Source organism: Lissotriton helveticus, chromosome 5_1 (assembly GCF_964261635.1).
Source record: "Lissotriton helveticus chromosome 5_1, aLisHel1.1, whole genome shotgun sequence".
Taxonomy (NCBI): domain Eukaryota; kingdom Metazoa; phylum Chordata; class Amphibia; order Caudata; family Salamandridae; genus Lissotriton; species Lissotriton helveticus.
The window spans coordinates 1,998,125,628-1,998,149,447 of NC_136065.1; the positions used below are offsets into that span (position 1 = coordinate 1,998,125,628).

The following is a 23,820-nucleotide window of genomic DNA, read 5'->3' on the forward strand; positions in this document are numbered from 1 at the left end:
GGGACACCACCACATCACTCGGGGACACCACCACATCACTCGGGGACACCACCACATCACCTGGGGACACCACCACATCACTCGGGGACACCACCACTTCACTCAGTGGCACCACTCAGGGGCACCTCCACATCACTCGGGGATACCACCACATCCCTCGGGGACACCACCACATCCCTCGGGGACACCACCACATCACTCGGGGACACCACCACATCACTCGGGGACACCACCACATCACTCGGGGACACCACCACATCACTCGGGGACACCACCACTCCACTCAGTGGCACCACTCAGGGGCACCTCCACATCACTCGGGGATACCACCACATCCCTCGGGGACACCACCACATCCCTCGGGGACACCACCACATCCCTCGGGGACACCACCACATCCCTCGGGGACACCACCACATCACTCGGGGACACCACCACATCACTCGGGGACACCACCACATCACTCGGGGACACCACCACTTCACTCAGTGGCACCACTCAGGGACACCACCACATCACTCGGGGACACCACCACATCACTCGGGGACACCACCACATCACTCGGGGACACCATCACTCGGGGACACCACCACATCACTCGGGGACACCACCACATCACTCAGGGGCACCACTCGGGGGCACCACCACATCACTCGGGTGCACCCCCACATCACTCGGGTGCACCCCCACATCACTCGTGGGCACCCCCACATCACTCGGGGACACCACCACATCACTCGGGGACACCACCACATCACTCGGGGGCACCACCACATCACTTGGGGGCACCCCCACATCACTTGGGGGCACCCCCACATCACTTGGGAGCATCCCTTTTATCACTTGGGGGCACCCCCACATCACTTGGGGACACCCCCACATCACTCGGGGACACCACCACATCACTCGGGAACACCACCACATCACTCGGGAACACCACCACATCACTCGGGAACACCACCACATCACTCGGGAACACCACCACATCACTCGGGAACACCACCACATCACTCGGGAACACCACCACATCACTCAGGGGCACCACTCAGGGGCACCACCACATCACTCAGGAACACCACCACATCACGCAGGGACACCACCACATCACTCGGGAACACCATCACAACACTCAGAGACACCACCACATCACTCAGGGGCACCACCACATCACTAAGGGGCACCACCACATCACTCGGGTCACCACCACATCACTCGGGACACCACCACATCACTCGGGACACCACCACATCACTCGGGAACACCACCACCTCACTCGGGAACACCACCACCTCACTCGGGAACACCACCACCTCACTCGGGAACACCACCACCTCACTCGGGAACACCACCACCTCACTCGGGAACACCACCACCTCACTCGGGAACACCACCACCTCACTCGGGAACACCACCACATCACTCGGGAACACCACCACATCACTCGGGAACACCACCACATCACTCGGGAACACCACCACATCACTCGGGAACACCACCACATCACTCGGGGACACCACCACATCACTCGGGGACACCACCACATCACTCGGGGACACCACCACATCACTCGGGGACATCACCACATCACTCAGGGGCAACACTTGGGGACACCACCACATCACTCGGGGACACCACTCAGGGGCACCTCCACATCACTCGGGGACACCACCACATCACTCAGGGGCAACAATTGGGGACACCACCACATCACTCGGGGACACCACCACATCACTCGGGGACACCACCACATCACTCGGGGACACCACCACATCACTCGGGGACACCACCACATCACTCAGGGGCACCACCACATCAAATGTAAATGTGAATGTACAGGAATTTATATAGCGCAAATCACCGAGCGGTTTCTAAGCGCTTGCTTAGGGAACCCGTCCTGGTATTCCCCTGTGAGATAACCCCGGCAGGGTATCCGCAAGGTGAAAGCCAGGCATCCCGCCGCGAGGGGCCGTCGTGGAGATTAAGCAAGCTATTGCCCAGAGTCGCAGAGTGTGAACCCGTAAATCGAGTAGGTACCGGAGCGAGAATTGTCGAGTCCATGGACATTTTTTAGGACTCAAGACCCTGCCGAACTGGGAATTGAACCCTGGTCCTGGACTGACCTCTGCTTCCAGGTCTGCCTCCTCTAACCAGTGAGCCACACTTCTCCATCACTCGGGGACAACACCACATCACTCAGCCCAACCACATCACTCAGCACTGTCCTTGCTTGCTACCAACAAGCAATGCCATAGCCAATAGGACTCGCATTAGGAAAGTGTAAGCTATTGGCTTTGTGAATAACAATGCTATTAATTTATATATTTTCAAAGCCAACACATATTAAAAACATTTGTCATTTACAATACCAATAGCTCACACTTTCTAATGCGAGACCTATTGCATTGCAAATGCTTGTTTTTTTTCGTTTTTAGGCAGGTGGAGGCGGGAGGAGCCCCCTCTGGTTGGTTCAGTTTATCTTTAGAGGCTCCAGAGGTCACATTTATCTTTGGGAAAGACTGTTAAGAGTCGTCCATTGACTCCGACTCCACTTTGACATTGTCTTCAGACTTTGCTCCTATCCAGTTGAGCCGGTGCCTAGCTCTGCTTTGGCACTGAGCCCAGTACTGCCAGATCCTCTCCTGGGTTATTTCGAGACCTAGTGATGACACTGATCAGATGGGCAAACCTTGGTCCTCTGCAGCTCCTTCCTATGTCCCCATAGGGCCTTAAGGAGTTTCTGGGCTCATCTTATGCCAAACCACCGCCAGTTTGATTCAGACGGACGGTTTTCACCGTTTCAAACCCAACATTTTCCGCTCTGCAGTTGAAGGCTTGTCAAAACTCCAAGGCATTGGCATTGAAGATTGCACCACGGCTGGCAACAGTGCAGGCCCCTCATCAATTTCTCCGAATGTCATTGCCAAAGGTAAGTAACACTTTCTAGAGGCTCCGAGCAAATTTAAGGAGCCAGGGCTTAGCCTCTAGTGGTGCAGCAACAAGGCTAACAGAAAGAAAGGTAGTGTTTTGTCTACCCTGACATCTTCTGACACTGAGATGCATTGCTATAGCCAATCTGAGACGGACCAGGACAGTGTAATGTAATAATGTGTAGCTTGATACACTGGCCCAGTTTGCAGAGACACTGTGTGGATACTCCAGCCAATCCAGACACTATCTGAGATATCCCTTTTCATATACTTGGGAGTTTGTCTAAGGGATGGTGACCTGGCTGGGTAAGAGTTATTACCTTGTTTAGTAAATTAGATTTCAGTTAAAATTTGCCTTTATAATTTTAGACACTGATTGTAGATCCATAATAATGCATTTTCTGTTTGTTTTTATATATTTGTTTTGTTTTTCTTCTAGACTGGAGATGGGCCCGCAGCTTTGCAGGTAACTAGACAATCCTTATTGATCCCTCACTTCATAATTCTCTTTCATTTGTTCACGTTATGTGAGTATTTGCCATGAGGAGTATCTAAGAGTCTCTCTGTGTTATTTCGATATTAATCATGTTCCAGCGGAAATCCCACGGTAATCTCGCTTTGGAAAATCTAGGAAATGTAGCACCATTACCTCTGATTACCGTTACCCTGATTTCCGCTAAAGGTCAATGGATCTTTGCCACCGTTTGTGACCAGGGAGTTTCTACACGAACATGAGCAATTCATAAAATGCAAATAAACATTTTAGTAAATAATGGGAGTTATGAGCAGTTTTAAAGGGATTTATTTTCCAATCAAAATGTAAGAATCTCTGACTCTTCATTCAGTAGTCTGGTATCAATCAGGTTCCAGAATTGATAACAGAAAAATTAGGTTAGCATAAAGCATCATAATTTGCAAACAGTGTGTTCCATAAAGGAAATGATTCTGGGGCTCAAATGATGTCAGTCAGAACTCCTGAAAAGTTCCAGAAGCAAGAGTGAGTTTGCATAAGCCAATCAATAATTAAAAATTGCTGAATTTCTCATGAAGGGAAACAACTGATAGAGCAAATAAGCCTTGGCAAAGCCAATTAATCAAAGCCCAAATCAGAATGGAACTAAACCTACATTTAATCTGCCTACGTCTGCCTACATTCTGCTCTCCATCAAAGGTCTGCCCTCTCCTTCACTGCATCTGTAAATCACTTCTGCCCTCTCCATTTCTGCGTCGGAGTCTGAAACTCATTTGCAGCCTTGCATCTCTAAATCTCTGTCTGTCTCTCTCAAAGGGCTCCTAAAGTCTTCCTGCCTCTGTGCTGAAAAGCGTCCTGTCTCCTCTTCTTCTCTCTCCTCTCTCTCCCTCTGCTCTCTGGAAATCCTAACTAGGAGGGCTTTTATCAAATAATAATAATGTTACAAAACATGTGGCGTGACTCTCTTCCTCCAACTGCAATCCAGCATTCTCCAAAAGGATGCCTCCACCCATCTGCAGATTTCATACGTCATCTCTCAGACAGGCAAATATCCTTCCCACTGTACATTCTACATCTTATTTAATACAATTTCATCTCCTAACCTTCCTTTTAACCACATGGGTGCTATAATGATTCCCCTCCTATGCTGAAAATTGTTGATTCCCATTGTTCATGACGAGCTGGGCTCGTCATGAGCGTGCGAGGAGGCTACCTCATGAGCGTCGAAGGGGTTAAAAGAGACATAACATGAACTGTAAAAGAACCTTTTTTAATTAAGCAAGAAACATTAAACTTGGTAATGCACTTTTAAAATACGTGATTTTCTACTCCCACTAAAGCAAAGAATTAAATGTGGCTTTGTTTAACATTACCAGCAACTACAGAGATAAAGCTCAGACCAAGGCCACAGCTGCAAATCATGCCACTGTTCTTCTCGCACAGAGAGCAAAACATTCCTTTGCTTATCTTTAAGGTCAACAGAAACTAACAGAGCAAGCTGAATCAAGAGCTGGTTCTGTTTACCACATTAGAAAATGCTGTGCTAATTCAAATGCAAGTTATTTTCTACTAATGCAGATTTAACAGTTTTCACAAGTTAGAGTCACATTTTTTCATAGTGAGAACAACATCTAACTCAATTGCTAAATAAAAGTGTCTGGCTTAAGTCTGTGAATTTCAAGAGCTCATGTTTATTTCTCTGCGGCACAGAAATGTACGTGTTACCTTTCAAATGCAGTTCTTTATTTCTGAAGCAAAGGCAGGTTTTCCATCAGTAAAGAAAGCACAGGTTTAGGCTCTTTCAATCCTCCCTCTGATGATTTAAATCATCACACCTCTGAGGATTTGTAATCATCACTCCAAGTTCATTTCACACGTGAGATCAATAAGATCATATATAGCCAAACTCAAAAGTTCAGTGCAGAGTTCTATTAGAAGCTTCTTAGAACGGTTAGTTTTCAGCAGAACAGTTCTTTTTTTTTCCCCTCTTTTTTTTTTTATTGACTAATTTTTTTTTTACAGCTTTTGACAGTTCTCAGTCATTCTTTCAGCTTTGTTCAGTTCTCTCTTTTTTCTCAAGCTTGAAATCAAGGTGGCTTATACAGTTCAAATCCTGCATCACACAGTTCATCTATTGTGACGTTCAGTGCTTTGTCCATGCAACATGACCATTCAGGTGCTGGATATCTCCGACAGAGTACCATCGATCTTTTGGACTTTCTCAAACCCGTATACTGGCGTATACTGTGTTCTTCGTTTTGCAGTTGGTGTGTTCATTGTGACGCCAAAATTTGCTGCCATGTGAAAAGAGGGTGCCTTCCATTGTGAGGTCACAGACGGTACATGTCCCACATGTTCTATGGCTCATAACCGGGCTGGCACCGAAAATGGTGTTGACAGTCTCTTTTTTGTCCGGAGGACGAGTGGATGTTATCAACTGGCCAATGCTCCGATTCTTCTTCAGGGCAAAAAGTGGTTGACCGACATCAGGTAAGATTTCTTCGACCAGGTGCCAGCTTTTCCTGATGATTTTCTGCAGAGGATGAGTGTGGGGGCCAAAAGTGGACACACACACTATCCTCTGGGTCGGCGGTCTTGATCGTTTCTCTAACAGGTGCTCCCTCGGAGTCCATCTTGCTCTCTTCAAGGAGTGCTTCAACAGCTTGCGAGGATATCCCCTTTCCTGTAGTTTTGAAATCAATGCTTGACCATGTATGTCAAACTGCTGGACTGACGAGCAGTTCCGCCTCACCCGGAGGAACTGCCCGTAGGGGAGATTGTTTTTTAAACTTCTCGGATGATAACTGCTGTAATGCAAAGCATTGTTCTTGTCAGTCTTTTTTTGATATAGCGAGCATGACAGACCGTCTGATGTCACAGATACTTCTACATCCAGAAATGGCAATGATTTGTGGTCATAACAAAGGCTGAACTTGATGTCCGGACTTCTGTTATTCAGCCACCTGTAAAACTCTTCCAACAGGCAAGAAGTCCCCGTCCAGACGCACCAAACGTCGTCTATATATCTGAGCCATTGCCCTATATGGTCACGATAGGGATTGTTGTTAAACACAAACTTTTCTTCATACTGGCCCATGTAGAGAATCTAGTTAAACAAAGAGAGAGTAAGGGATCAATTCGCAAAAGCGAACGGAGTGTACTCCTGGTCCCCTAGGTCCAAAGTATACAAAAACATAAGAGGAGTACCATCAGAAGCGATTAAAAGAACGTTCTGAGTGGGATGACTACTGAAAGAAGAGAGTCCTTCTTTTATTTAAAAACCCCTCACTCACCAACCTAGTTGGTGACATGCTTCATCATCGGGGTCCACCCTGATAGCCGAATGCCATCAGGGTGTGCTGCGACACCTGAATTACAGTGGAGCGGGTATTTGTGTGTGAGAAGTGAAAAAATTGTGTTAAAAATTGTCCTGGTATACTTGTGTGAAAAGAATATTTTATTTATAAGTTACTGGACAATGTTAAAATCAAGTGTGTGGATACAAAAAAAAGAGGTATATTATGACCAAGTGTATCGCTATGTGTACGGTCTACATGTTTCAACCCGTTATGTAGGAGTGTCGGGTTTTCATCAGGACCAAAAAGAGGAAAGTGGGTGGTCAGGACACACTAACGCCCTGCCAGTCCAAAGTTCCTTGGGACTACTGACAAAATTCTGTCGCAGTCAGGGTCTTCACACCCGAGTAGGGGTGAAAAAAGCAAAAAGACCTGTGGAAGAAGAGAAAGGGGGTCACGAAAGTACATGTTACAAGCCTGTAACGTCGTGCCGTGCTGATTCTCACGTGTCTGCTTGCTCACTGTACATCCCATGCAGAAGAATTTACAGACGGTAGTGGTGTGTAAAACTACACATCATTTGATTCCTAATGATGGTGCCCACACTCATTGTGTAATATAAACAGCCTGCCTGAGGCTGGAACACGCATACTGTATCAATATCGGCGTGCTCAGTGATCAATAAGCCGTTAATTCAACAGTCGGCAGCACCCTTCGCTTAAGTAGTGCGTGGCTCGGCTCCTCACAGCAATATTAGCGTGAATAAATAACGGCGTGAGGTATTATTCATTTATACAAACAATCACATCCGACAAACATACATCAACCACACACACGGAGGCCACAAAGTGAACAGGACTTACTTCTATTCTGGGTCTTAGGGCTTCACGGGGTAGAGGGAAGGAACCACGTGAAATAACGTATTCTGTAGAGGGAAAAAAGTGGTTGTTTTAAAACGGGGCTCGCAGCAGGTCAATGGATCCGAGTGCGGGCCAAAAGGAGGGTAGGATCACTTACAGTTACTGCGTGGTACAACTGCCGAGTACCTACTCGCCTCTCTGTGCATCCCCGCTAAGGTTAAGCCGCCCCCGGTAGGGTTTAGTAGGGACGGGCTGGTTTCCGGGGAGGGCGGGGTCGTGCACATGCGTGTTGGCGCGATGAGACGTCAAGTGAAAGGGAAAAAAGACTAAGCAATGCGTTGCTAGGTAACGCTTGTGCTTCGAGGAAGGGGTAATGACGAGCAGTGAAATTAAATGATTAATGGGAATGAAGCAACTAAGAGCGCTTTGAAATGTAATAATTTAGTCAATTTAGCGCTAACTGATTAGGAGTAGAAGTGAATTATAGTACTCAGATTACGTAGCAGTATTACCATTGTACCAAAAATTAATTACAAAGGTAGATGATACATTGGATAGGACAGTGTGGAACCCAATATTGTTCCGGGTATATTCGCTAATAATAAAGGCAACAGGAGAGGCAGGGCGTTGATATGAAATTCGGAAGAGCACAAAGGAAATGTGCATCAGTTACATGACACTGGCCCACGGAATATTATCATTCAATCCTGTGACATGGGTGGACAGCCTGTATATCCATCTTTGCTCTTTTTCGAACAGACGTTTCTGCAGGTTTGGACCAGGAGTGATTTGCTCAATCACTGTCCACTTCATGTCGTTGGGTGTATGATTGTTTTCGAGAAAATGGTCTGTGAGTCTAGTTGCATTTTTCTTGCAGCGTCATTCCCACGTAACGTTTGTTGCAGGTGCATTCTATCAAATATACAACGTTACAACTATTGCAATTCGTGTGGGATTGTTGTCTCCATATTTTGCCGATCTCAATACTCAAAGTTTTGGTGTCACTCGTTAGATGGCACACGCTGCAGTTGCCACAGCGGAAGTGTCCTGTGACATCAGGTAGACCCCAGATTCTTGTAAGTGAGTTGCTGTTGTTTTGTTGTTTAGTTTTTGGTCTTGTATTTACTAAACTGTCTCTCAGGCTGGGCGATTTTTTGTAGGAGAATAAAGGCTTGTCCCAGCAGAGGTTGCCAGTTCGCAAGATAGACCAATGTTTATTGATGCTTTTGGACACCTGGTTAGAGATGGCATTAAAGGTGGTTACACAGGTGAGTGGGATTTCCTCTCCTCTGGGTGGTTTCTTCTCAAGAAGGGCTTCTCTTGGCTGGTTTCTGGCACGTTTTTGGCATTTGTTTATGATTTTAGTTGGATATACTCGGACCTGTAGTTTTTCTGTTAGGTCAGATGCTTGTTTCTTATAGTCATTTAGTTTGCTACAGTTGCGTCTGAGCCTCAAAAATTGTCCGTATGGCAGATTTTCCTTTAGGGGACGCGGATAGAAACTCTCAAACTTGAGGAGGTTGTTCTTGGCGGTTGGCTTGTAGTGCGTTTTGGTCTCTAGACGTTCATTTTCCTTCGTGATGACTACATCAAGGAACACTATTTCTTTGTCACTGAAACAGTGAGTGAATATCAGATTTTGGTCGCACGTATTGATCCAGATTGTAAACTCGATCAACTGGTCTACAGGTCCTTGCCAAATGGCAAGGACATCGTCAATATAGCGTTTCCAAAATTTCAAATTGTTTCTGAAAGGATTGTCATCATTGAGAATGTACTTTAGTTCGAAATCATGGACATAGAGTCCAGCTACGCTGGGAGCAAAGACACTTCCCATAGACGTGCCCCCTGTCTGGAGGTAAAGGGACCCTTCGAACTCAAAGAAATTACGTTTTAGTGCCAGTCTCGCACACTCAATGATGAATGCTCTTGGTGTATTGAATGTCCAGTTCATCTCCCCTAAGGTTTTCTCCAGGACTGACAGTGTGTCATCTTGAGGTATGCTCGTGTAGAGACTCTCTATGTCAAAACTCAACAGGATTGTGTTTTCATCCACGTTGATTTCCTGAAGTAGACTCAGTAGGCTTTTTGTGTCCTGTAGGTAGGTCGATGTGGATTGCACAATAGTTTTGAGGAAGAAGTCACAGAACCTAGATAGTGGTTCCAATAAGGAGCCAATGCCAGAAACAATGGGGCGTCCCGGTGGTGGTAGTCTCCCCTTGTGCATTTTGGGTAAGGTGTAGAAGTATGGTACTTTACATTCAGTATCGCATAGGTAATCAGCCTCTTGTTTAGAGATCCTTCCCATTGTTTCAGCAGATTCCACTAGTTCCTTAATTTCAGATTGGAGAACGCTAGTTGGATCCGTTTCAAGGATCTGGTAGTTTTTGGTGTCACTCAATAGTCGTTGGCATTCTTCGCGATATGCACTCATGTCCATTACCACTAGACCACCCCCCTTGTCGGCGGGTTTGATTATGATGTTGTCACATGAGCGGAGATCATTCAATGCAGTGCATTCTGCTCGGCTTAGATTTTGGAACAGTGATGCGTGACTCATTCTTTCTACATCGTTGTAGACTGCCTGTTCAAAGGCGATAATCTCCACTGGGACTGCATGTGTAGGTGGAGTGAACGACGATTTCTTCTTAAGTCCGCTCTCATTGAGATTCTCACTATTGGTGGTAGTTCTTTGCTTCTCAAAGAAAGCCTTGAGTCTAAGCTTCCTAAAAAAGTTTGCCAATTCGCAGTGTAATGGGAATTTATCCAGGCGTGCTGTTGGTACGAATCCTAAGCCCTTGTTTAGCACATTCATTTCTGTTTGTGATAGCTCCCTAGAGGACAAGTTGGTAACTATGTCCTCACACTGCTCGTTCCTGCCTTGCTCGTTCCTGCCTTGCTCCTGGTCTGGCCGCTCACTGCCTCGTCCTCTTCCCAGTGTACTTGGTTTTGTTGTCTTCTCCTCCCTTTTCCCCGTCTGCCTCTGCCTAAAAAAGGAGGACGGTATTGATTTGGTTGGAAGGGAGGAGGTTGGAAATGAGGTTGGAATGGCGGTTGCCAGCCGTACACCGGGAACGGCTGTGGTTGGCCATAAGGGTCTGGAAACATTGGTGGATTGAAAACAGGCCAACGGTTTTGGCCTCTAAAGCCTCCTCTTGCTCTCTGCTTAGTTGTGCTTGAGGTTGAACCATTGCTACTGTTGGATGAGATGCTAGAGGCATCGGTGTCTGAAGCAGGTGTATCTGCTGGCACAAAATCGGGGTCGGAGTATGTATAGGTCTTTACAAAGGAGACCCTTTTCAGGTCTTTTTGGAATTTGGTCACTATTTGTTGTGTAAGGTTTTCCTTATACTCGTTCACCTCTTTATTTATTTCATCTAATCGTTTTTTATACCCAGAAATGCTGGTCTTTATATGAGATTCTGTTTTTTGAATCTCGATTAGAATAGTTTCTGATAGTCGTAAGGCTGTCTTCAGAATCAGCATAATCCAATCATGCGTGCAGTGCCACGCTATTAGAGCCCAATCCTTCCTGAAAGCAGCATCTTCAAGAAAGATTCGGGGGGCGTTGGTTACCAGGAGGCCCTTGGGAGCCATGTTATTAGTCACATACACCTTAAGAATGGTTCCGTGTAGTATAGTTCTAATTCTGTTTCTTTTCATTTCCGAATGTTTTTCCCAATCCCCTGTCTGGGAAATAGTTTGTGAGATGTTGGCGTCGGCAAACCCGGAGATGTTTCATGTAGAGAATCGCCATCTCAGGCGCAAAGGGACAGCCCATAGCTGAGCCTTTGACTTGTAGGAACATCTCGTCCTCGAAGGTGAAGAAGTTTTTTTTCAGAGCCAAAGATGCAAGCGAAACGATGAGGTCAGTAGGCACCCTGTGAGGACGTGGTCTGGTGTCCAGATACAATTCGATGACATCCAAACCGTCCTGCTGGGGTATTTGTGTATACAATGAGGACACATCCATTGTAGCTAGCAGTTGGGAAGAAGGATCGAAATTAAGGCCCTCGACTTTATTGATAAAGTCCGTGGTGTCTCTCAAATACGATGGAACCTGAACAATAAGGGGTTTCAAAAAAATGTCCACAAATTGAGAGATTGGCTCAAGGACTGAATCACATCCCGACACGATGGGGCGTCCGGGGGGTCTTGTGGCGTCTTTGTGTACTTTCGGAAGAAAGTACAGATGGGGGGTCCTAGGGTGTTTCTTCATGAGATATTCTGATTCCTTCGGTCCTAGTATGCCCGCTTCTCCGGCATTTTTCACTATTACGAAGATTTCTGCCTGAATCTGAGGTGTGGGGTCATGTGTAATCAGGCGATACCATTCCTGGTTGTAGACATGGCTTCTGCCTTCTGTCCTGTAGAGCTCTTTGGACCATAGGACAACTGCCCCGCCTTTGTCTGCAGGCCTTATGATGGCCTCCTGTTGGTTCTTCAATTGGTGGATGGCTTCTTTTTGTATTTTTGTCAAGTTCCCAGGTACGAATGGACGTTTCTTCTCAAGTGCATTGAGGGACGACATCACAGAATGTTCAAATGCAATGATATTCTTAGAAGTGTTGTGGTTTGGTGGACAGAACGTGGACTTATTCCTCAGGCCGGAGGCCTCTGTTTGGACTTGATTGGGTGACTCCCGGAAGAACCACCGTAGGCGAACCTTTCTGAAGAATTCCATAACTTCAAGTTTGATCCTAGTGAAATCCATTGCTGTTCCGGGGACGAACGAGAGGCCCAATTCCAGCACCTCCTTTTCCGCTTTTGATAAAGTTTTATTGGAAATATTGATGATGGGAGAGGAGTTTATGACTTGTAATGTTGCTTTCGCGTTGTCATCTCCCACTGCGGTTTGAATCTCGTCCTCTTCTGTTGTTGGCCCTGGCCTAAAAAAGGCCTCTTGGGGGTATTCCTATTCTGTGGATTTCTGTTGGAGGTTCCTTCCCCAGCATCAGAGTCTTCCGTGGATTCTGAAGAGGAAGTTTCCGAAAACGTGGTGAATTTTCTCCTAGATCTCCCTTGGTTCGTGTTGAGGTACCTGGTGGAATCAGCCCTGGTATAGAATTCATCTTTCAGATACGGGTACACAATCTCGATGTTGAAATTCTTTTGGTCCTTTTCGAATTTGGAGGTTTTGAAATTGATAGTGTTATCTCTAAATGTCGCCAACTCCTTTTCGATCTTGTCAAGGAGGATTCTCGCTTCAGTCTCGGTATGATTGTCTTTGATAGCTCGTAGCTGGTCTTCAATTTCCTCCTCTTCCTTTTTGCAAATTCTCTGGGCCGTCTCGATAGTGTGCACCATCAGGTCTCTGCTACATTTTGTGCTGATAAAGCTGAATCCTTTTCTATAAACAGGATCGTCCGTGAATATAACTGGGACATTCTTAATCTGTAGGCCCCAAGGTATAGTGCCTGCTTTCAGATTGGCCAGTAGAAAGTGGCCATGGAGTTCTGTTCTCGCATGTTTTTTTTTTAAGTCTAATGAGTTTGTCTGCAACATTGAGCTGCTTCGCCGTGCTGCTGAGCTTAACTGAAGAAAAAAGTGTGGGGTCAGAGAGGAGTTTCTGGATATGATCCTCACTGAATGACAACGTGTCCTTTTCAGCCATACTGGATATCCAGGTCACACAGGACCTGAAAGTACTTAATACACAAAATCGACCAGCAGTTTTTTGTGTCGAAAAATGGAGAAACCTTGCGAGCCGACGCCCGCTCTACACAACAGTCAACAAAAGGAGGTTATGGGTCCTATCCCTGACCAGCCTGGACCTCAACAAGCGCTAAACAGAACAAAGTGGCTGGTCCGGTTCGTTACTTAGCAAATTTACGCCCTACCTAGCCTATCAATGCTACGTGGGCCACTCTTTGTTTAGAAATTATTTATTTTTATTTTTCTGACATAGTTTTTGTTGATTTCTCATATGACATGAAGGACACAGTTGTAAAGCAGTTGAATCAACAGACAGACATCGGTGTGCACAATATATACAAGTGACAAATTAATTCAGAAAGCAAAGTAAATCACAATAAATTCTCAAAATTGAAAACACCAAGAGCCACATTATTATATACAAAACATATTGAAACATACAAAACATTCCATAAAAGCAACACAGTCCATTAAATTATATACCAATGGATAGGCGGAAACTGACAAGTGATGCGAACTTCCTGCCTATCTCAAAACACTGTGAAAAGGTATTTTTTAGGATTGGACAGCTGGGGCAGGGCCAATGATACTATTTATTCCCAGCTGCACCCTTCTTCCTTATCACAGGTTGGGGGTCAACGCGTTTCGAACCGGTGATAAATTCGAGGTTCTCCTCAGGACGTGGACTGTAAGGGTCCTTTTTCTGTAAAAAATGGGACTTGGTGTAAGTATTGTGTAACACTGGTAAAGTGATGACCTCTCTGACTGGTCACGAGAAAATGAAGGGGGTTACCTGTGGTCAGCGCACTGGGGCTGCTGGGCGGGTGGAACGTGGAAAAGGGCTTGGAGCAGTATTGACTTTCTGCAAAAGCAAGAGTTGTTTAGAGGATTGCTATATGTCAGTGTTCATGGTGTTTGTCTAAAATAACAACAAGGTGAGGGTGTTGGTAGCACGAGTCCTACCTGCCAATGATCTTGAATGTGGGCGGACAGCGGGGGCCCCGGCCGGGATTGGGTCCGGGGGTCACCAGGGTTGTAGGTTTCTTTCAGGGCACGCTGTTGGAAAAACGTGCGTTACTACCAGGCGTGAGACAAACTCATTTGTAATACGGGCGGAAGGATTGAAAATTGTACTCACTCGATTTCAAAAGTGCAAGCACATCACTCGGAGGCCGCCGGCGTGTGGCATGAATAGCCGCGGTCTGTCTCCGTTGTTATTATTTCACCGGGGATGCTGGGATGGCCATGTCGTGGCAATAGAAAGAGGGCTGAGCAGTCTGAGTCGCTAGGTCTGGGAGTACTGCCGGGTTACTGGACTTGCAGCCCCAGTGCGCTGACCACAGGTAACCCCCTTCATTTTCTCGTGACCAGTCAGAGAGGTCATCACTTTACCAGTGTTACACAATACTTACACCAAGTCCCATTTTTTACAGAAAAAGGACCCTTACAGTCCACGTCCTGAGGAGAACCTCGAATTTATCACCGGTTCGAAACGCGTTGACCCCCAACCTGTGATAAGGAAGAAGGGTGCAGCTGGGAATAAATAGTATCATTGGCCCTGCCCCAGCTGTCCAATCCTAAAAAATACCTTTTCACAGTGTTTTGAAATAGGCAGGAAGTTCGCATCACTTGTCAGTTTCTGCCTATCCATTGGTATATAATTTAATGGACTGTGTTGCTTTTATGGAATGTTTTGTATGTTTCTATATGTTTTGTATATAATAATGTGGCTCTTGGTGTTTTCAATTTTGAGAATGTATTGTGATTTACTTTGCTTTCTGAATTAATTTGTCACTTGTATATATTGTGCACACCGATGTCTGTCTGTTGATTCAACTGCTTTACAACTGTGTCCTTCATGTCATATGAGAAATCAACAAAAACTATGTCGGAAAAATAAAAATAAATAATTTCTAAACAAAGAGTGGCCCACGTAGCATTGATAGGCTAGGTAGGGCGTAAATTTGCTAAGTAACGAACCGGACCAGCCACTTTGTTCTGTTTAGCACATATAGTTTCTGCACATTTTGTAATTTCCATACTCCAGTAAATTAAGTCTTTTTCCTGATACTGGTTCAAATTCCCAAGATCTAAACCTTCCATGACAAGTTACATTTTTAAATTTGAAACATTAAGTGGTCTCTCTTGTTTAGGTTCTGGGTTAATTTCTTCTACCATGTTCTCTGTCCTTTCAATCCCTGCTATTTCCTCAAACCATGGTCGAAAAATCCCATCTTCAATTAACTTTGTTTCTCCCTTACCTATTGGTGCTGTAAAGACAATTTCTTGTCTATTTTTCAATGCTTGAACTGTCTGGGGCAGTTTCTGTTCTATAGTCTGTGAATTTTGAGATGTTGAGATAAATCCTGATACTCCTTCTACAATTCTTTGAGCTTCTTGAGTTGAGGCCATAATAATTTGGACAGTCAAAATGTGTCTACGCATTGTTTGTGCAGCTACGGTTTGTAATATTTGTACCGCATCAGTGACAATTGGAGCATTAACACCTGGAGTTATCACTATCTGTACCGAATCAACAGGTGGTGGGGCAATATGGAACGTCTGTAGAGTTCCCTCAATCTGCATTTCCTTTGGTTCAACAGAAGCAGTAGCCACTGTTGTACTTGCTGGTACACTATTAACAGAATTTGTACTGGGGACCACATTAGGCGGAGGACACTCAGTTAATAATGCATCCATTATCCCATCCCCAAATCGGTTTGAGGCTTTTTATCATCTATAATTTCCTCCTCCTGTATCTGATTCTTTACCCTTTTGTCCTCTCTTTCTTTGTCTCTTGCCATCTATTCCCACAAGCTTAAGGCTTCAAATTGTGCAGCTCTAGATGGGGACTTTATTTCAGATAACATTTCTCTTAATCTGTCAAAAATGTGCAGTTCAAAAGTACCAAATTTTGGAAAACTCAAAGGACCCCTTTCTCAGTAACCTTGCACCATTGGCGAATCCACAAACATGAAAACAATCCCACATTCGTTAACATAAAATGTGCAGGCGTTCCATCAGGTGGGGTCTCGTCACCGACCCAAATCCAGTTTGTTGATTTACCTCTCAAAAGTGTCTTAAAACTTTTAAACAATTTCATTTCTGCCATAATTCAATTCAATATTTGTATTCAATTCCGTAAACGTAAAATTTTTCCCTCCAATCCTGTTACAGTTTAAATTTTTGAAGACTTTCATCCAATCTCAATACGGTAATCACACAACAAACCTATCACAGCGCCGCACACTCTGATGTCACTTTCCCCCCGCTCGCAACAGTTCACCCTCCTTTACAATTTTCTCGTACTCACTCACATGTCCCATTCATACGCTGAAATAACCGCTTGTATGTCCAAGCAATCACTTTTGACTGTACGTCCACAGTCTGACTGTACGTCCACAGTCTCGTGTAATTGTCTACCGCAAACTGGCAACTGTCTGTCCACGAAACGACCGGACAATCTCCTCAACTGATAGGTTACAATCGCTTAATGTTCCACTTACAGCAACCTACGACCAGCGTCGGTTACTCACGCACTCACACATTCTCACCCCCTATCTCGATCCGGGTAGTCGATGACATCTCACGAATCCCCAATCAATGGTCGACAATTACTCTGGGTGTCTGCTACACCCTAACCATTTAAGCTACTCGTTGAGCCTAAGATTTTCCCGGGCTGCGCGCGCTTACAGCCTAATCTCCTTTCACTCAACACTCATTCCCACTCCGCAAGACCTTGCACAGTCTGTACACCACCGCAATCTAGCACACTAAATGCAATTACCACAACTGCCATTACCGCAACTGGAAGTACTGCAACTGGAATTACTGCATACCACAATCTAATCCAATGCAAGTATCGCATATGCCATTACCGCATACCGTGATCTAATCAGAAGCAATTACCGCAAATGCAATTACCGTAATCAAAATTTACCGCAATCAGAAATTACCGCAAATGCGCTGCTCCCTATTAATACTCACACCTTCTTCAGTAACTGCCTTCTTGGACCGCCTTCTAATACCGCTTTGCCAATCTTCAAGTTCTGGGCATTTTAATTAGGAATCAGGACTTTTTGGGGGCATGGCCCTTATTCTAACTTGGGCAGTTTTCTTCCAGGGCATTAACCTAAACTCTGCTCCTTCTGGTCAACGGGTGAACCAAAGCTCTGCTACCATCTTGTTCCAGTAGAAATCCCACGGTAATCTCGCTTTGGAAAATCTAGGAAATGTGGCACCATTACCTCTGATTACCGTTACCCTGATTTCCGCTAAAGGTCAATGGACCTTTGCCACCGTTTATGACCAGGGAGTTTCTACATAAACATGAGCAGTTCATAAAATGCAAATAAACATTTTAGCCAATAATGAGAGTTATGAGCAGTTTTAAAGGGATTTATTTTCCAATCAAAATTTAAGAATCTCTGACTCTTCATTCAGTAGTCGGGTATCAATCAGGTTACAGAATTGATAACAGAAAAATTAGGTTAGCACAAAGCATCATAATTTGCAAACAGCGCGTTCCATAAAGGAAATAATCCCTATTCAAAAAACAATGGGGCTCAAATGATGTCAGTCAGAACTCCTGAAAAGTTCCAGAAGCAAGAGTGAGTTTGCATAAGCCAATCAATAATTAATAATTGGAGAATTTCCCATGAAGGGAAACAAAGGATAGAGCATATAAGCCTTGGCAAAGCCAATTAATCAAAGCACAAATCAGAATGGAACTAAACCTACATTTAATCTACCTACGTCTGCCTACATTCTGATCTCCATCAAAGGTCTGCCCTCTCCTTCACTGCATCTGTAAATCACTTCTGCCCTCTCCATTTCTGCATCGGAGTCTGTAACTCCTTTGCAGCCTAAATCTCTGTCTCTCTCAAAGGGCTCCTAAAGTCTTCCTGCCTGTGTGCTGAAAAGCGTCCTGTCTCCTCTTCTTCTCTCTCCTCTCTCTCCCTCTGCTCTCTGAAACTCCTAACTAAGAGTGCGTTTATCTAATAATAATAATGTTACAAAGCATGTGGCGTGACTTTCTCTTCCGCCAACTGCAGTCAAGCATTCTCCAAAAGGATGCCTCCACCCATCTGCAGATTTCATACGTCATCTCTCAGACAGGCAAAGATCATTCCCACGGTACATTCTTCATCTTGCACTTTTGTGGAGGAGAGGCAATATAAAACAGACAAATTACATGTACATAATTAGACTGACGAAGTGGGTCTTGTGTTGGTATTCTTTTATTTTCAGACGTATTTTGGTATGGACAGGAATGGAATCAGCCAACGCGTTTCTCCCAATAAGTGGGCTTCTTCAGGGCAAAATAATGTCAGTAAAGCAGAGAGCTCTCCAAAGTGTATCCAGGAAATGCGTAGTTGGTATCGGAATCGCGCTTCAGATTCGCTGGCAGAAGGACGTAAACCGGACACCGCTCCTTTCTACAGACCCAGATATTACGCTCTACAGGTCCTTTCTGCTTATTACAAGAAACACTCTCCAACACGGGAGTTCCCGCTTTCTAAATCAGACTGTTGCCAACTACGCATTTCTTGGATACACTTTGGAGAGCTATCTGCTTCACCGACATTATTTTGCCCTGAAGAAGCCCACTTATTGGGCGAAACGCGTTGGCTGATTCCATTCCTGTGCATACCAAAATACGTCTGAAAATAAAAGAAAATACAGTATCTTGCGAAACATATCAGATCAGTCATAAAGGACATCACACGTAAAAATTTGATCTGTGTGTGAGGCATAAAGAATAAATTATCTTGCCTCGCGTAATATAATATAAGTTTTAGAGCCTTACCGAACATATCTGGGCAGTCATAAAGGCAAAACTTTATTAAGTGGTCGCTTACCACTCTTGAAGTTTCATTGTCCTGGTGATGACCCTCTAAACAACCTTGGGTTGAAACGACGTTGACTAAATTTCAGAGGACATTATTGTTTGATTGTGTACTGTGTTAATTGTTGTATGTATATTTTCCTCTGCCATTGTGTGTGTTTTATTAATTCTTAGATGTTATGTGCTGTATTTTGTATGGTAAAGAGTGTAACTATTTGAGCGCCCTTTTTTCATTAAAATTATATATATTTCGTACATGGGTTTCTGTGATCTTCTGGGTATATTTGGCCTTTTCTTTTCTGCTTTTGGTATATTTGAATGGATGTTTAGTTGTATATAGTGTGTAAATACAGCTCAAGAGTCTTTGTCTGGAAAACAGTTTTTTAGGCAATAAGCACGGGTGCCCCAATTCCTTACAAAACAGTTGGTCTCGCCTTTGGGACCTTATATGTATTTAGCTATGCAGCACATTAGCCTGGGTGCTGAAACAACTACTGTTCTTTAACATGGAAGGAAAGTAAGCACGAAACTGCGTGACACGCCAGGTATGAGAACACATGGAGAGAAATATTGCCTTTCAGCGGGAAATGGTATAGTCCAAGCTCTGTTTTAATATAAAATATAAAATCAGGGCCTTCGATGGTCATGAAAAAAATATTGTTATCTACAGGTGCTCATGGAAGACCATTTCTATGGACTGGACTATAGAGAATGCTTAAGTGATTCTGGTATTTTACTGACCTCTGCTGGTCGTTTTCAATCAAATAGAGGCAGTTAGCAGGAAAAAAAAGAAAGTCCCTCAGTAGAAAGCAAGTCTGGTATTTTACTGACCTCTGCTGGTCGTTTTATATCAAGACAGTTAAATAGAGGCAGTCTAACAGAAAACAAAAGTCCATAAGGGGAAGCAGTCCAGTCCTAGGACTGATCTCCAGAGCCCACAAAGTACATACACATATAAGTATATACTAAAGTAAAGAAGTACATACTAAAGTAAATACAAGAGCTCTTTTATGCTCGACCTAAAGAAGAGGCCTGCATGAGCTGAAAGAGCTTGAGAGAGATCAGAGATCACTGTGAACTTGCTTTTTACAGTGAAGAGATGAACTCATGTGACTGAGGATTAGTGTGAAGATTCTGGTTATCATTTTACAACCTAAAGCAGTCGCGGAGCAGTAATACTGGTCCATTTTAAATGAACCTATTGGCTAGTGTAGGAAACTACAACTGTCTGTGTAGTGACCACTTTAGACTAGAGCAGTCTGCCCTTGGTGACTTGAAGCAATCAATCTGATAACCCAACCTAATGCCCCCTGTAGGCTCAAAGGAGTTATGTGGTTTTTAACCCCTCAGAGCACTATGTTATGCTTCCCACAGGTCTTCTACTTGTTCTCCCAGTCTGTGAACTCAGCAGTTGGTAGGTTCAGCAACTACAGTGCTGTGCAACAGCCATGTTCTACCTTCACCATCTGCTAACTCGCATATTGATCAGCTCCCTAGTCCTTACTGAGAAAATGGTGGGCTGCAGTCACCCCCTCTGTTTACTTGTGAGTGAAGGAAAGATGTGCACTCTGACTCCACAATAAAAGATATACTCAGCCTCCACCCAATGCCTCTGGCTGCTAAGTAGATCATATGTATTTTGCAATTTTGTATACCAATCGTTGTCTTAAACAGTGTGAGCATGGCCTATGTCTGGGAATGTACCTGGAGAAGTGTGCTGGGTGTGCAGAAGATTTCTATTGGACCACAGAAACTGTGACAGTAGGTTTCACATCTTGAACAATTGCAGTTTTAGGTTTGCTACACTGATCAGGAAGGGGTCTTACATGCACCACCAGCCATGCTCAAACTAAAACTTAATCTATTGTATAAAAATAAAAGAATGGTGCGCCTAAAAGTAATAATTGGGCTGTGTATATTCTTTTCTTATTGCTGCCCTGGTTCACTGCATATTCTAATAGCACATGGGACGGATATAGCAGATCGCTCGTAGGAAATCTATCAGAGATCCACTGTAAGCTCTCATAGGAAGCAAACAGAGAAACACCTTTCTCTCATCTATCACACAAAAAAGGAAGCCCGAGTCACTAAGATGTCAGGCTGCTAAAGGGACCAGACCAAAGAGATCACATTAGAAACCTTTTTCCCCTCAAAATTGACTTCTGTTTTCCCAGCTTCGAAAATCAAACAATGTGTGTAGTCTACTTCAGCAGTGACCCAAGACAACGAGGTCCTTTAGCATAAGCAGCACTGCCGACAAAATGCTGATCCCTCAACAACATGGATGCTTTAACCTCCGTCTGGTCTCACTGCAGTCAGTATATGATCCCTCCTCACCCTGGTCCCACAGGAGTTTTTATGCTACGCCTCACCCTCTACTTCCATATTGGGTAGTATGATCCGTTTAGAGTGCTGCATACATTTCCTACCTGAGGCAAGCAGCTGTCTTCTATGCACATTTTCAGCACCAGTGGGCCGCTCTTGTCCCATAGACGTCTGTGCACCCCAGTTCCTGTCTCGTGCATCTCGGTCTGGTCCACAGCCACTTGATCTCGTCTCCAAAAGGTGTTTGTCTTCTCTAAAGTCACATTTATTTGGTCTTCACATTGTTCTCTTGGTCTCCTGTTCTCACAGTCGTATTTTTCCAATCCATCTACCTTCCACCAGCCACTGTCCAGTAGTTCCCTGCCTATCCACTCAATACGATGAAAGCCTTGGCCTGTGTCGATTTTTTTTATTTTTTAGAGGCTGTCTGTTGCCCCCTTCTCCTACAGATAAAACAAGTGCTGTTTAGTGGTACCTACGGCCTCCTGCTGTCTCGATTTAAATCTCTCTTACTAAAGATAAACAGCAACTGTCTTCTATCCTTGTCTCCCAATACTATTTCTTCTGTCGTCTCTCTCTCTCTTCTTGGCCTTGTATTGGCAGTCTAAAGCTTGTAACTCCTTTCTTCCTGTCTTTCATCAAGATATTACACTTTCCGTCTCATGTGCGTCTCACCTGTGCTGTAGCATCCCTCTCTTCCAGGTACTGCAGCTCTAATCTCCTCCCAGTCTCGTCGTTTGATGCTGTAGCTTTGCCCACTTTGCTTTTTCATTTACGTGAGACCTATTGCATTGGAAACAGGAGTGTGGGCGGGCAAGAAGGCACGAATGGAAGTGGTGGGGTGAGAAGTCACGGACTGCTGTGGGGGACGTGGTGGGGAGACCGGGATGAAAATAGTGTTCGGAGTAAAGGGGCCAGTAGCCATGGAAGGATACAAATGAGGACATGACCATCATGAGGAGAGACTAACAAGCCTAAACAATTGGAAAGCAGCATTTAGGACCTAAGCCAATGAAAAAGATGGGTGGAGAGTGGGTGGAGCGGCCATGGAACTTCCACACTATACTGAATACTGCATGCCTCGCAAAGCGAGCAGCGCATGCGCTGCAACGCTAGGCTCGACTTAATAAATAAATAGAAAAAAAACACGTGCAATGCAGTAACTTTCACATTACTGAAAGTTTGAGCTATTGCCGATGCATTAATATTAAGAGCGCCAATAGCTCAAACTTTCAGTAATTCAAGAACTGTTGCATTGCAAATGCTTGTTAAATATGGTATAGTTTTAAAAGCACTTGCTGCAGAAGGACAATAAAAGTGTCAAGATTACTCTGGTGAATAATCTTCCTGTTGGAGTGATCTGGAGTTTTATTTAGTGGCAGTTTTGACTCCTCTAAGATAGGGAAGAGGTGTAATGTGCCTGATGCAAAGAATGTGTACCACACAGATCAAATAAGTATATTTTATGTGCATAGCTCTGCAGATTACCGCTTTTGTCAGAGAGATCCTTTTGCTACTGCGTAGTCCACAAGTTACAATGGTAATCTAGCACAGTAAACTATGTAACTGCCATCCAAGAGCTGCATGCAAACTGCATAGTATGAGTTAGAAAGTTGTTTTTTCCAATCTTTTGTTATCCTAATATTGCTAAAAAGGGTTTGTTTGCATAGAAAAATAATCTTATTAGTAAATGTACCCTAACAACTGTGTTGAGGTTTGATTTGTGAGTTTGTGCTTCTCCCGACCAACCACGCTTAACAAGCATTTGCAATTCAATAGGTCTCGCATTTGCGAGAGTTTGTTATTCCCATTATAAATGCCTTTTATTTATCTGTTTTGATAATTAACACATAAATAAAAGGCATTGTCATTTACAGTGCCAATTGCTTAACCCCTTCCGTACTCGTGACGGAACCACTCCGTCACGAGCCACGGACGCGCTGTGCTGGTGACGGAGTGGTTCCGTCATGGAGCGGCTGCCACGCCCATGCTGCTGGAATTCCGCGCCTGCGCGGCAGTTTTAATGAGCGGGCGGAGCCGTGACGGAACCACTCTGTCGCCAGCACAGCGTGCCCGTGGCTTGTGACGGAGCGGTTCCGTCACGAGCATGGCGGCGCTGCGCGGACCCCCTACCCCCTAGCGGTAATTCCGCCGCGGCCAAGGGGTTAAACTCTTGTAAATGTGAGTCCTATTTCATTACAAAGAAGTGGCCATTATTGTCTCGAGCTGCTTGGAAAGTGAAAGCGTGCATAGGGAACTGAATGTTACAGGAAAGCATGCTGTGCCTCAAGTAGGAGAAACTAATTAAAGAAAATAGTGGTTACAGACGAAATAAGACATACCGGGTAACAGCAGATGTAAACGGTCCAGTCCTCCTAGAAGGTTACAAATGAAGACATGGCGGTACTAAGGAGGGACTAACAAGCCTATTAACGAA

At 44.6% G+C, this 23,820-nt stretch overlaps 1 protein-coding gene across 2 annotated transcripts in view; it reads left to right on the forward strand.

Moving 5' to 3' along the window:
• The window catches only part of LOC144756151 (E3 ubiquitin-protein ligase TRIM39-like), a 526,925-nt gene that overhangs the window by 410,052 nt on the left and 93,053 nt on the right, over positions 1-23,820 (forward strand). The window contains exon 7 of one of the 2 annotated variants that reach the window (XM_078645728.1): positions 3,367-3,393. The exons of the other annotated variant lie outside the window; for it this stretch is intronic. Within the exon in view, the coding sequence (XP_078501854.1) occupies positions 3,367-3,393 (27 nt within the window). The remainder of the gene's footprint in view (positions 1-3,366; positions 3,394-23,820) is intronic. 2 annotated transcript variants of the gene reach the window in all.